The sequence below is a fragment of the Balaenoptera acutorostrata genome, chromosome 17, assembly GCF_949987535.1.
Source record: "Balaenoptera acutorostrata chromosome 17, mBalAcu1.1, whole genome shotgun sequence".
NCBI classification, from domain to species: Eukaryota; Metazoa; Chordata; class Mammalia; order Artiodactyla; family Balaenopteridae; genus Balaenoptera; species Balaenoptera acutorostrata.
This window is the reverse complement of record NC_080080.1, coordinates 42,152,611-42,168,212: the sequence shown is the minus strand read 5'-3', so window position 1 is coordinate 42,168,212 and position 15,602 is coordinate 42,152,611. Positions and strand designations below refer to the sequence as shown.

At 38.7% G+C, this 15,602-nt stretch overlaps 2 protein-coding genes across 3 annotated transcripts in view; both read right to left on the bottom strand.

Annotated features, from left to right (window-relative positions):
- RAD54B (RAD54 homolog B) overlaps nt 1-3,612 on the bottom strand; it is a 111,445-nt gene extending 107,833 nt beyond the window's left edge. The window contains 1 exon segment of the mRNA XM_057532318.1: nt 3,502-3,612. The gene's annotated coding sequence lies outside the window, so the exon portion shown is untranslated.
- A 10,376-nt stretch (nt 3,613-13,988) lies between these two features.
- Nucleotides 13,989-15,602, bottom strand: part of VIRMA (vir like m6A methyltransferase associated) — a 60,724-nt gene continuing 59,110 nt past the window's right edge. For both annotated transcript variants that reach the window (XM_007164924.3, XM_007164926.2), the window contains 2 exons: nt 15,322-15,465; nt 13,989-14,330 (listed from right to left, as the gene is read on the bottom strand). In XM_007164924.3, coding sequence (XP_007164986.2) covers nt 14,176-14,330; nt 15,322-15,465 — 299 coding nt within the window. In that variant the 3' untranslated portion in view covers nt 13,989-14,175. The remainder of the gene's footprint in view (nt 14,331-15,321; nt 15,466-15,602) is intronic.

Here is a 15,602-nt window from a genome sequence, read left to right as displayed (position 1 = left end):
GGCATTATTAAGACTCAATTGACAAAATTTGTAGAGGCCCTCCAAATACCTTGGCCAAAAGCATTGCCATTGGTCCTTCTAAATCTCACATCTACCCCTTTTGGAACTCATAAACTCTCACCCTTTGAGAGTCACAGGACTCTCAAGGCACTTGGCTCTTCTGAACCACAACTAATAAATGAAGAGATAGTCCAATAATGCAAAGGCCAAATTGCTTCTATTAAAAATAACAATGTTTTGGTAGAGCAATCTTTCCACAGTGCACTCTCAAGAAGTGAAGACCTTAACCATCACACACACTTTGTAACCTGGAGATTTCATCTATTAGAAAATACGCCTCCAGAAGAACTCTCTTCAACCTCAATGGAAAGCCCCCATCAGGTAATACTACCCAACCAATGTGCCACCAAACTCCAGGGGACACTTGGATTCACATGACATACCCAAAGAAAGCACCAAACCCTGACTGGACAGCACATCATCTGGTGACCCAAAAGTAAAGATTTCCCAGAACTGAAGCAGATGACATCTGATGAGACAGCTTTCCAAGGATATCCAAACCAGGCCTGTTGGAAATTTGTCTGCCACACTTTTGTTGATGACATAACACTTCAGATGATCTTCAATGTCTAAGATCTTGATGACATATGGACTTTAGATAAAAAGTGCCTGAGAGTTCTTTCTCCTACTCCTCCTTGTTACTCAAATGTGACCTCAATAGTTTTCCAATCTGTGCATTTTCCCCTCCAACAAGGGACACTTCACCCAGGAAAGGCCCTTCCTGGCATTAAGGGACAGAAAGCTGCTGAAACTGGAAAACCTGACTCTTGGTCAGTGATGCATTCAGAGAAAGACCTTGATCAAAAGGGGAAAATGTTAAAATTAATAAACAGAAACCTCAATTATAACAGAGTTAGGAGGCAAGAAGAGCGAGCTCTCATGCCCTATGAGACAACAGAGCCCAACAGGAAGAAGAAAGAGCTCCTCTTCTTGCTTGGCAAGAGCTCAGCCAATAAAAAGCCATGATACTTCAAATTCTCAATTCCTCCATTGAACTCTTTGTTTACCATAGCCCTTTAAATTTCCTTTCCCTGGGCTTCCCTGGTGGCACAGTGGTTAAGAATCTGCCTGCCAATACAAGGGACATGGGTTCGAGCCCTGGTCCGGGAAGATCCCACATGCCATGGGGCAACTAAGCCCGTGTGCCACAACTACTGAGCCTGTGCTCTAGAGCCCGTGAGCCACAACCACTGAGCCCGTGTGCTGCAACTACTGAAGCCCGCATGCTCTAGGGCTCGTGCCCTGCAACAAGAGAAGCCACCACAATGAGAAGCCCACGCACCACAACGAAGTGTAGCTCCCGCTCGCCGCAACTAGAGAAAGTCCGCGCGCAGCAACAAAGACCCAAAGCAGCCAATAAATAAACAAATAAATAGAAAATAAATAAATAAATAAATTTCCTTTCCCCGCTATAAAAGAAGTCTTCTCTCTCTGTTGTGCAGGACTTGCATGTGGCTCACCATCGTTGCAGACTCTGAATTACAGTTCTTTGCTTATCCTGAATAAACCCATTTTTGCTACAGAATTAACTTGCAGTCTATTTGTTTAAGGTCAACAAAGGGCAAAACAGATCTCTATTAGCACAATCTTACATCAAATTATTATATAGATGGTTCGTGATTATTTGTTTACTTTAGAAGCAGTATTTACTAGTAGCAATAGTCAACACAGATTCTTTCCAAACAAGTCATGCCAGAATAACCTCATCAACCTCATTTCCTTTTTATAATAGGTCAGCAGAATATTACATGTCTCTAGAAATGTAACTGAAATAAGTTTGAAATTGACAAAAGCTAACTGCAACAAGATGATTTAAAAACAGGTAAATGTTAGGCCTTGCATTTAGACTCAGTTACTCAGTCAAATGAAACAGAACAATGGGAAGTTCAGATGAAAAACTCAAGGCTTTTAGACAACCACAGCTCAACTGAAATAAAATAATGATGAGTCCACTTAACGTAATAAATTCTAGATATCATTAATAAAAATGATGTCCAGGGATTTCCCTGGTGGCGCAGTGGTTAAGAATCTGCCTGCCAATGCAGGGTACACAGGTTCAAGCCCTGGTCCGGGAAGATCCCACATGCCGCAGAGCAACTAAGCCCGTGCACCACAGCTACTGAGCCTGCGCTCTAGAGCCCACGAGCCACAACTACTGAGTCTGCGTGCCACAGCTACTGAAGCCCGCGTGCCTAGCAACACGCGCAGCAACAAAGGCCCAACACAGCCAAAAATAAAAATATATTAATTAAAATTTAAAAAAAAAAAATGATGTCCACATCATGAAATGTAATAGGTTCCATTCTCTACATTTAGTCAGACCCACCTGCAGACTGACACCTTTTTAAAAGGAACACTAGAAAAATACAGTAACTAGAAACTTTGGGCAAGCTATTTAAACGCTCTGTATATCAACTTCCTCATTTATAAAATAAAGAGAACAGACTAGCTGCTAAAACTTCTTTCAACACTGAATTCTAAGAATCACTACCTTAAACCCTTAAACTTTTCTACATCTAATACACAATATCTAATTTTTCGACCCTTCTATTTAACCTGTAAACTAAAGAAAATAATAATGAACTTGAGTATGCAGGCATGTGAGAAGCAGCACAGGGCACTCTGGAGCCAGTCTGCCTTGGCTTGATTTCTAGCTCTGCCATTTATGTATGACCTTAGGCATCCATCAAGCCATTTAACTTGTTGATGCATTTCAAAGTAAACTGCAGACATCAGTATATTTCCCCCTAAATGCTTCTGGATCCTTATGACTTCTTAAATTAGTGCTATTTGAGCCCTCTTCCCAGGCCCTAAAAATAACGCCCATCTGGCAGCCCTACTGTGATGCTCCAACATCTGTTACACTCTTAACACCTACTGCTTCTGTTCTCCCAAGTAAAATGGCAAATCCAGGCTGATGACACATCAGAAGGCCTACAGCACTTGGCAATGTAATACACTGTACTGTGTACTAATTAAGAAGACAGTTTTGGAGGCAAATGCCTGAACATAAATCTGGACTGACACTTCCAAGCATGTGATCTTGCACAGTTTACATAACCTCTTTGTGTCTCCCTTTCCTCATCTATGACAGGCGGTACAACAATAATTACTCATAAGATTGTTGGGAGGATTAAATGAAATACTTAAAGTACTTAGAACAAAATTTGACACACAGTAAGCACTCAGTGTTACCTGTAATATTACTATCTATGATAATCATTATTAGATGTTTAATACATAAGGTCCTATGAGAGCAGAGTTTCCGCGAGGGGGGATAGCAAAGGATGAAGTTCGACAAAGGGGATTATGACCAGAATCTGTGGATTCGGTTTGGCTTTGAAGGGGGGATGGGGTGCAACCATCAAACCTCTAGGATGAAAAAAAAAAATCTCTAGGATGCAAGAATGCAAATAAAACAGTCAAGAACCAGCTACGCACCTCCCCCTGCTGTTTCTGCTTTTCGCCTTCCAACTACATTAGGAAGTAGTTATTTCGCTTCGTGGCTTAGGTCGCTCCTTTGATTTTGTGGCCCCGCTAAACCGGCCTACAAAAATCTTCCGTTACTTACTATTAATTAATACCGTGCAGGAGAGTGGAGATTAGTCCTGGGGAAAGAAACCCAAGCGCCACAGAAGCCGAGCGGGCTGACCGCAGTGCGGGCGCGGAAGCACCACCGCCCGGAGTCGCCTCTCGCGTCGGCCTCCCCACCACAAACACGTCCCCACGGCGCGCCCTCCGCCACCAGCCACCCCACGGCCAGCAGCGAAGGCGCCCCTCACACTTGAGACCCCTCCGCGCTCCCAGACCCGCAGGAGGCGGCCACAGGAGCTCCGCCGTCTTCCTTCCCCCCTCCGTCGGAGGCCTGCTCCGGCGCCTCTCCCCTCTTTGCCCCACACAAGCCTACAGGCTGTCGCAGCCTCACAAGCCTCCCCCTCCAGGGACGCACCAGAGAGGTTCCGAAGGAAGCTGCGCCACCAGCCAGGAGGAACCGGGGGAGACAGCGCTCCCTCAACGCCAGAGCAGCTCAAGGTTCCCGCCTCAGCGCTGCCAATTGCGGACGAACCCATCGCGCGTGCGCACTACCTTCCTTCCGCAGATCCCCGTCCAGCTCGACTCTGATTGGACGACCTTATCGAATCACTGCGCAAGTGCTTTTGCGTTTCTCCTTGAGCTCTTTCAAGTTTGCTTCGGGATTATGGTTCAATTCGAAAAATATTTATTTGCTGCCTACGGTCAGACATGATGTTCATGCTGAGGCTACAGACCACATCCTAGGACAGATGAGGCATATTTCTTAAATCTGAGAACATCTACATGGATATGTTTGTGCAGTTTGATGGTCCGTCTGCATTGTAAAAATATAAAAATATAATGGATTTTTACCATATAGCTCCTAAATTATGCCGCATTTTAGGAATGAGGTAATTTCAACGATTTTGTTAATATGTACCTTTTAGGTACCCAGCCGAAATAAGTGAACTGACGTTTTAAAATTGGTCCAACACCTTTTAATATGGTGACTAGTTAGAAATACATAGGTCGTGGGCCCTTTAATGTAAAAGTATCCCCAAACCAGGTCACCGTCTGTTAATATGTAGAAAAATATTCCGGTTTGAACAAAACACTTAAAAACGTGTGAATACAATAATTTTCATCATTTAGCATGATTTTCAAAAGCCATTAACTCTAAAAATACGTGAAGAATTACAGTATTAAATCTTACCAAATTGTAGTAGAGTAGCTTTTTTATATAATAAATTGTTATAATTTTTTGGACTTTATTTTGGTAAAATCAGTGAGGAAGTGGTAGCTGAAGCAGAGTGAGTTCAGAGAGTAGTAGATGAGGTCAAAGAGATAACAAGGAGGGGGAAAATCATGTAGAAACTTGTAGCTTTTATTCTGAAATGGGAGGGTTTTGAGCTGTTAGGAGACTGTTTACATAATTGAGACGAGAAACAATGGTGGCTTAGCCCGGGTGGCTGCAGCAGAGGCAGTAACATTTGGAGTCAAGATATGTTTTGAAGGTAGAAGCCAGATCAGAGGTAGAGTGTGAGAGAAAAAGAGCAGATAAGAATGACTAAGGGTTTTGGCCTGAGAAACTAGAACCATGGAGTTGCCATTTATTAGAAAAAGAAAATAGCAGAGGAGTAGTTACCATGAAGGGAATATCTAGAGCTCAGTGTGGGTACATCAAATTTGATGCGCTTACTAGGCAATGGTGGAGATGTCAAGATGCAAATCTGGGGCATCACAGGAGAGGTCTAGGTTGGAAATTTAGAGGAATCAGCATGTAGAGGTGCTATTTAAAGCCATGACCCCAAGAACAAAAAATTTTAAAAACAGACAAATAAAGCCATGACTCTGAATGAGAACAAGATAGTGAATATAGTTTAAAAAAAAAAAAAAAAAATCTTCATCCTGGGGAATTCCCTAGCGGTCCAGTGGTTAGGACTCAGAGCGTTCACTGCAGTGTCCTGGGTTCAAACCCTGTTCGGGGAACTAAGATACCTCAAGCCATGAGGCGCAGCCAAAAATAAATAAAAAATAAAAAATCTTCATCTAGGCAATTCTATGGATACAGATATCTTTGGAAAAAAAACATTTTGGTAAACTTTAGTTCCTTTCCTTTAATCATTAATTAAATACTAAAGTGTTATCACAATTAAATACTTTTTATAAGGACATTATACTGTGTCCTCAGGTTCAGTTAACTTTAGAACTACTGAAAGTAAAAGTTTCTGTAACTTTAAATTTTGAATTAACATTTGTTAATTGGATTTTGATAATGTTGGCTAATTGATTAACCAACACCAACATCAGAGCTGAATGTTTCTCCTAGGGGGAATGGAGAGGAGAAAAAGAATTTGAATTCCTCCTTTTCGTGAGATTACCCTTCTTTTTTTTCAGTTGTGTTTATTCCACTTGTCTCTTAGCCACTACATTTCATCAATTTTGGACTGCTACTTATTACTTCAACTGTTCAATAAATATCTGTAATAACATCTCTTATGATTCATACTCTACAGTACACACATTCTGAATCCTATTTTTTAAATTTATTTTTTACTGAAGTATAGTTGAATTACAACTATGTGTTAATTACTGCTGTACAGCAAAGTGACCCAGTTATATTACATATATACATTCTTTTTCATATTATTTTCCATTATGGCTTATCACCTGAATCCTATTTTATACTTAAGAATATATGAGGGCTTCCCTGGTGGCGCAGTGGTTGAGAGTCTGCCTGCTGATGCAGGGGACACGGGTTCGAGCCCTGGTCTGGGAAGATCCCACATGCCACGGAGCAACTAGGCCCGTGAGCCGCAGTTACTGAGCCTGCGCGTCTGGAGCTTGTGCTCCGCAACAAGAGAGGCCGCAACAGTAAGAGGCCCGCGCACTGCGATGAAGAGTGGCCCCCACTTGCCGTAACTAGAGAAAGCCCTCTCACAGAAACGAAGACCCAACACAGCCATAAATAAATAAATAAAATAAATGGATCATCACGTTAAAAAAAAAAAAAAAAAAAAAGGTTGTAACTCAGGAACAGTCAGATGGAAAAAAAAAAAAAAGAATATATGAGAAAACAGAGGCCCACTGATAATTTAATTTGTTCATATCACATAGCAAGTTAATGAATAGGAAAGTCAGGACTAGTGCCTAGCCTTTTTCATTCCTAATTTTTATGCTTTTTCATCAAAATGAGTTTTGGAGATACAGTTATTGAACAGCTTTTTAAAATTTCACATGCTTATGGAGCAGCTTTGGATATTTGTTTTACATGACTTTGGCTTACAAGTGAATTCTTTCTGATTCCTTATTTAACTTAAAGAAAACAATGATTCCAGAGGACCCTAAATTGTTCTAGCAGAGCCAGGTGGAAATGTTTAGTCAGAGTAAGTAGCAATTGTACTGTTCCAGGTTTACCAGAACATTGAAAAGCTTCATCCCTAAACAACTTAAAGCAGCTGCAGACTTAAGGGGGTCCATTAGGCCTGCTTTAGTTCAAACCTTTACCAAAATACTCCCAAAGCCTCTCTTTAGCAAACAAAGAGAACTTCACTGAGGAATAATATACAGTTTGTCAACACAAATCATTTTTTAAGATTTATTAACTTGAAGGACTTCCCTGGTGGTCCAGTGCCTAAGACTCCACGCTCCCAATGCAGGTGGAACTAGATCCCACATGCTGCAACTAAAAGTTCACATGCCACAACTGAAGATCCTATGTGCCACAACTAAGACCCAGCACAGCCAAAAAAATAAATAAATAAATATTAAAAAAAAAGATTTACTAACTTGAAAAAATTTTAAGAATTTTCTTTGGCTATTTTAGTCTTCTCCTTTGCTTTAGTCTTTGCTTTGCTATTTTAGTCTTCTCCTTGCAATTCAGCATTATATTTTTCCAAATTAATACCTCAAAACATTATTCCATTTAAAACCCTTAGGGAATTCCCTGGTGGTCCAGTGTTTAGGACTTGGCGCTTTCACTGCCGTGGTGTGGGGTTCAGTCTCTCTGGTCAGGGAACTAAGATCCCGCTTGTGGCTTGGCCAAAAACAAAACAAAACAAAATAAAACAAAAACCCAAGAATACATAATATGATAAACATACTAACCAGAATAGGGTCATTAAAAAACTACACTTTGAGGATACTTAGGCAGCATGAAACAATGCAGCATATTTAAGAACATCTTAGATATGAAAGAAGCAGATATAAGAACTTAGAACACAACAATCAGAAATGGAATTTCCAAAGCAGTCGGTAATCACAAAAAACACAACTAGATTCTGCAGTTACAGTCTAGGACCACAAACCCAAAGGCAATCTTTATATGTAAACTATTGGCAAGAGGAGGGCTTTGGCGCACATAGCTTTTAGCAATCTCTTCTCTGTTCCCCACAAATTGAACATATTTCTTACTTCTCAATCATGCTACAAATAGCATTATGAATTCTGCGTACCTTCCCACAAATTCACACTCCAATATAATTGCCATGACAAAAGTTATAAAATCTTTCAAATTGCCAAATCTAGGGCATCTTTTCATCTTCACCTTTTGTGATCATTTGGAGCATGTGGCACTACTTATCACCCCTAAACCTCAGGTCTCTTGAGCTGCTTCAGTTCTGCTTTACTGACACGCTAACTTATTCCTCATCCTGCTCAAGCACCTGCCCGTCTCTTTTCCCACTAGAAAGTACTTTCAAACCAGTAACTGCTTCGTATAATTTTATGCCATCATGGCCTAATATAATTCTAGAGGTATTAGAGTGTCTTAGAAATATCTTTTCTATTTGATCCTTCCATTTCCATCACCACTATCTTAGCTGAGGACATTACTTTTCATCTAGGTCACTGGATCCAAACCTGGCTGATGAATCTGCTGAGAAGTTTTTAAAAATAGATTTGTAGCCCCTGGAAGTTGGATATTTTTTAACTTTTTATTCTATATTGGAGTATAGCTGATTAACAATGTGTTAGTTTCAGGTGTACAGCAAAGTGATTCAGTTATACATATACATGTATCTATTCTTTTTCAAAATCTTTTCCCATTTAGGTTGTTATGTAATATTGAGCAGAGTTCCCTGTGTTATACAGTAAGCCTTGTTGGTTATCCATTTTAAATATAGCAGTGTGTACATATCAATCCCAAACTCACTCACTATTCCTCCCCCCCAACCCCTGTAAGCATAAGTTCATTCTCTAAGTCTCTCTTTCTGTTTTGTAAATAAGTTCATTTGTATCATTTCTTTTTTGCGTATAAGCCATATCATATGATACTGCTCTTTCTCTGACTTACTTCACTTAGTATCACAATCTCTAGGGTCCATCCATGTTGCTGAAAATGGCGTTATTTCATTCTTTAATGGCTGAGTAATATTCCACTGTATATATGTACCACATCTTCTTTATCCATTCCTCTGTCTAGAACCTGAATTTTTAATGACCTCCCCAGATGATTCCTAAATTTGAAATCCATTGATATACAAACTTTGGGGGGCATCAAACTTTAGCACAATCGCTTGCAGGACTTGTCAAAGCACACATTGCTAGGCCCCACCTCCAGTTTCTTACATCTGGGGTGGTGCTTAAGAATATGCACATCTAATATATTCCCAGCTGATGCTGGGCTGCTGGGCTGAGAACCATTCTTTGAGGATCACTGATTTATCAACAGATCTTTGCTGTAATTGCTTAATTGCTCTTCCTGACTCAGACTCTTCCCTCTCTAATCTGTCCTCCCTGCTGCACCAGAGGAAGAGTCTTTCTAAAGCAGATGATTACGAGTTAATTTATGGAAAACACCTTTTATAGTGACTGGCTAGTAGTAGATCCTCATAAAAATGTACCAAATTTAAAAATGTCATTCAAATTAACAACCAAACTTTAGTTACTCCCTATGGCTTATATAGCAAATAATAAGACCTTTAATAATTTTCATAATTTAGGCCTAATCTCCAAGTACACCTTCCCTCCATTTCCTCTACTCCCACCCCTGCATTCTACACTGGCCAAAGTAGACTACTCACTGTTCTCTGCATTTTCATACCGTCTACAACCTTTTATATTTTAAAGTATAAATACTATATTTTAAAAATACTACCACATGCCCCAAAGTATCCTGGAAATTCTTAGAAAGTAGACTATTTTCACTTACAATCTATGTCTATAAGACCATTATAAAATAGTGCCCCCAAACTAAAAATCTCCCTAAAAAAAACACATCTAAATTGTCTGGTAGAGCTATAAATTAGTATAATTCTACTAACTTACATGTTATTTCTCAAGCAGGCACTAATTCCAATGACTTCAGAAATAATTTATCAAGTACGTCATATATGGTATACATTTTTCCAGGCCAACATTTGAACCAATATTGCTCTACATATTTTTTTAAAAATCAAATATAGACTTTAATCTCCAAAATTCAGTGAGGTAGGCATAGCAGAGAGATTTGGCTCCAAAGTACTTCTCTACAGTATCACGTCCTATCACAAACTTACTCGGTAAATTTTACCATCTCAAATGAAAATAAGTTTTTATAGTAATCAAGTTCCAATTTCTAAAACTGATCTTATCTTCGGGCTGGAACCCTCTGGCCACATTTTGCCCTGCACATTTGCTTGGCTCATATAATGTTTTAAATTATTTAATTTCAATTGCCATACTTGAAAACTGATTACACATCAACAATCCAGATTTTTGGCTTCTTTTTAAGAGTCGAAATCACATCCATTAGGATGGATATTATTAAAATAAACAAAAAGAAAATAAGTGTTGGTGAGGATGTGGAGAAATTAGAATTCTTGTTGGTAGAAATGCAAAATGGTGCAGGCACTATGGAAAACAGTTATGGCGATTCCTAAAAAACTTATAAAAGGAACTACCACATGATGCAGCATTCCTGTTTCTGTGTATGTTCCCAAAAGAATTCAAAGTAGGGTCTTGAGCAGATATTTGTATATCCAAGCTCATAACAGCACTATTCATAATAGCCAAAAAGTAGAAGCAACTCAAATGTCTATTGACAGATGAATGAGCAAAATGTGGTATATACATACAATGGAATATTATTCAGCCTTATAAGGAAGGAAATTTTGACATATGTTACATAATAGATGAATCTTGAGGACATCATGTCATCAAATTCAGAGACAGAAAGTAGAATGGTGGGTGCCAGTGACTGGAGGAAGAGGGGATGGGGAAGTTGTTGCTTAATGGGTATAGTTTCAGATGTGCAAGATGAAAAAGTTCATGAGGTTGGTTGCACAACAATGTAAATATACTAAACACTACTGAACTATAGACTAAAAAATGGTTAAGATGGTAAATTTTGTGGTTTTTTAACCACAAATAAAATTTTTTTTAATTTTAAAACTTAAAACAGTAAAAACAAATTTTTTTAGAAGATGCATCAGCATTATATCTGTCCGTTTTCCAACGTATCAATCAGCTGAAGCAGAAGAGTAGTTTAACACTGTAAGCCCTCTCCAGGGCCACCAGCTCCAACTCTCCAAGTTTTCTCCCTCATACCAAGGCCAAAGTGTCAACGGCCAACTCTTCCGCGGTTTTCACTGCCTATTCTCTCATTTCTGTTACTTTCAAGGCCATTGCTAGTACTTGAGTTTGCATCCTTTTCTCTGGCTCATGAATTTACAGAATGTTTATAAGATCTTGCTCATTACTTCCCAACCTGTCCTTTGAATTTAAAAATACAAATCACATGCATATTTTTCCATCCTAACTAGCCTTTATACAAAAAACCTTTCAAAGATGTTATTTATGGTCTAACAATATAATTATAATGTCAAGTCTTTTCTTTTTTTCCTTTGGTTATTTTAAATATACACTTACTTTAAAAACTCCACAATAAAATCAGTTTGAAATGTACTAGTTGGATTAATCAAGCACTCCAAGTTGTTCCGTATTCATACACTCACCTATTTACTTTAAAAAAAAACTTGTTTACATGATTGTTTTCTCTATTAGATATGAGCTTCTTGAGGGCAGAAATTGCATCTTATTCATCCTTATATTCCCAAGGCTGTACTACGGTATACGGAACACAATACTTAGAAGACTTACTCTCGTTCCTACATTCTCTGTCTCTCTGTTTTTGCAATTTTTTTGCACTAAGCAATAAAACTAAACTGGACCTGGTACTGCTTCACACACCCTGATGACTACCATTGCTCTTAAATGAAGCACAGCAATATTTCGGAGCATTTTTTTCTTTGGGACTTCCCTGGTGGCGCAGGGGTTAAGAGTCCGTCTGCCAATGCAGGGGATACGGGTTCAATCCCTAGTCCGGGAAGATCCCACATGCCGCGGAGCAACTAAGCCCGTGCGCCACAACTACTGAGCCTGCGCTCTAGAGCCCGCGTGCCGCAACTGCTGTAGCCCGTGTGCCTAGAGCCCATGCTCTGCAACGAGAAGCCACCGCAATGAGAAGCCCACGCACCGCAACGAAGACTAGCCCCCACTCAATGCAACTAGAGAAAGCCCGCGCACAGCAAGGAAGACCCAACACAGCCAAAAATTAAATTAATTAATTAATTAATTAATAAAGCAATCATTTAAAAAAAAATAGATCATTCTATCAACTCCTTGTGTTATAGATTAAATAAAGTTTTATTCGCAAAGGTATTCTGAGTTTTACATTAATCTCTAAACACCACTTAAAACTTTTCCTGAAATCTCTTGTGTAAAAAAGTTTTGCAAATAATACATATACCTATTCTACCAAAGTACTCATGCAACTGATGTTTATTTTTGAAGGTGCGTGGTCTTACATGCACATCTAAATGCATATGACAGCAACCACCCCCCAGTACCTATCTGGCTCACCTCTGAAATGACTAAAACAGACTGGTAGGTCTTTGGAACTCCATTTCCATAGAATAGATTAACCTGATCTCTAATACCATTCAACCTAAAAAGTAGCTTCTTAGCTCTCCATGATGCAAAGGAGAACTAAAGAATTAGGAGCTAGCCAACCTGGTTTTAAATCCTGTTTCTATCGCTTTTGAGTAAAGCTCCTCAACTTTCTCCATCTGTGAAGTTAGGATAATACCTCTTTTGCTGGACTGAGTGATATATGCCTGGTATTAATTTGCTTCTACATTAATAATTTATTACTTTGGCTGGCCTGAATTACTGGGTACTAACCTAACAAACAAGCAGAAATGGCTCTCTGATATTTCTGAGCTTATATTCAACCTAAAGCTTAAAAAAAAACATATCTATATATCGCCATATATTCTTATTAAGAAATATAATTATTTAAACAATTATTTTTACATATATTGTATCAGACATTAAGGACAAACTTCAAATTCTATCTACTGTGAAAAATGCATATTTAGAGAAAATGAGCATATTAGTTACAGGATTAGAAGGGGTTTAGGTTACCTTGGGTTTTTGAGGCCGTTAGTTATGAAAAGATTTCCGTTACCTTTCACTTAAATACCAGAATCTTTAGAACTGAGCTTTTCTTCAAGGTTTTCCTAGCAAACTTTCTATTCACTCACAAACAGTTCAAGAAAACAGCATTATAAAGGGATGGAATGAGACTCATATACTCCTTTGTTGTTTAAGAGAACTCTATATAGGCTCAGTGTGTTAAGATATCTCTTGGGGAAAACATGACTATTTTCTCAAAGTATAAACTTCATTTCTGCATATGAAGTACAGATTTTATTAGATGTTTCTGATTTCCAAAATAACAGTATTAGGATATGCCTCATTTTAGGCTTTAAAAAACTGCATAATAAAATAGTGTAAGTAGGTATAAAGCTAAAGCACAAAGCACGTATGTATTTCTTTCTAGCATAAAGGAGAAGAGTGTCATGTTTCTTTCTGAACAGCTAAAAGGTTCCCAAAATTGTGCACTAGGTCACCCTAGTAAATTAACACGAGTGCCACATGACATTTTAAATTTTTGAGGAGAACACATCTGTTGGATACAACACAAAATGCTAGCTCAAGGTAGTTTACATTTTCAGTATTAGATAGCATTATATTCCTTCCCATGGCAGTGTATCTTTGCAAAACTGGATTTTCAGCAGTTGAAGTAAGTACTATGCAAAAAGCATAGTGGAACAGGAATACTGGCAGTGTTCAAGCTGATTCCAAGGTCTGAGAAGTTGTGCAGCAACCACCATTACTTGTTAAATTCTTATTAAGTTGTTTGGACTTAATTGCTTAATAAATGGGATCATTAGGCATTTTTTTTGGCCTAGGTGTATTGTGAAAAGACTACTGAAACAGTAAAGGGCAACATGAGCTGAGAAAGTATTGGGGATGTCTGTGGTATACGCAAGAAATACACTAAAACAAAAACGTTATTTCACTGTTCATTTTCTACCTAAGAGATTTTCTAAATAGTCATGTAAGAAGGGGAAAAAATATATACAAACATACAAAGTTTCGATTTTTATTGAAATCTTGTGTTAGGTATCAAACAATATTTGCTTTCTTCAGATAAAAATATTCTCTCAGATGTATCCAGATAACTGCTAAGTCTAAATTGGTCCTCCAATGTCTTGTTTTATTCTTACTGTCCTCATGAAATGTTCATATACACTTAGGACGTTCCCAAAAAAATTTTTATCGTGTAAAGGACCGTACATGACGACCTCTACCACTGCCTCCACTAACAAACTTTCCTCTTGAGCCTCCACTGCCGCTATTTGCACTTGCCCAGGAAGGCCCCAGTCCCCCACGACCTCTGGAAGCACGGTCACGAGGACTTGGGCGATAGCCTATAAAAGAAAAGAATATAATTTTCAGTTGCAACATCCTTTCCTTTCCCATTACATAAATACTAATCTACACCACCGAGCTCAAACCAAGACAGGGATTACTGTTTGCTCCTTTAAAACCCAAGTGCAAGTTCTGTGAATGTGCTGAAGACCACTGGGTTGTCCACTTTAAATAGGTAAATTGTCTAAACATAAGAATTACATCTGAAATAAAGCTGTTACTTTAAAAATGTCCATTTGGGACTTCCCTGGTAGTCCAATGGTTAAGAATCCGCACTTTCACTGCAGGGGCACAGGTTTGATCCCCGGTAGGGGAACTAAGATCCCACATGGTGTGTGGTGCAGCCAAAAAAACAAAAAATTTGCATTTGAAACCAAAAGCTACATCTGACCAGAATTTTGGACTTGACATAGGAATGTTTTAGGGGGGAAAAAAAGATTATATGCTTACATGCACAAGACAATACTGTAAACAAAAGCAGAATACAGTGGACCCTTGAACAACTCAAGGGTTAATCCAAGTATAATTTATAATTGGCCCTCATATCCAGAGGTTCCTCTGCAACCTCGATTTCAACCAACCATGGATCCTATTTATTGTTAAAAATATCCCCATATAAGTGGACAACCCTTGCAGTTCACACCTTCATTGTTCAAGAGTCAACTTGTATACTCTATGAAGACATCTCGGTTTACTTTGGTCAAAAAGGTACCTTAAGGAATGATTTTCCTTCTTTATTGAACTATAAAAAAACAGCACATCAACATGGAACTACTCATTATACACACACTGTTCAGAATCTAAAATTCTGAGTATTTATACAGAAGATGTACACTGGGCACTCACTCACAGAAATAAAATTAAATTGACTTTAGAATTATATGTCTACATTCTAAAATATTCTCTCCCAAAATGAGAATATATGACATTCAACAATCTGAAAAGGATTCACCTCCCTCTCTCTCAGAATTATCAAGTAAGAACGTGTACCTGTAGAACTAAGTGGTCGTAATGGTGGAAGAGGGCCCCTGTTAAAATTGCTCTGGCCTCCACGACTTTCATTGTAAGTTCCTCGAGGAGTATTCTGAGCACTCCAACTGGAGCCTCTTGTTCCCTCCCGACGACTGTAGTTTCCTAAACATAGGCAACATGATCAAAATCTACTTTTTCCACAACTTCAACTGGATTAAGGAAGATATGACATGTTTTTCTTAATTTTCAAAAGCAACGGAAGAGAAACTATGAAATTTTGTACATGGAATAAAGGTAGA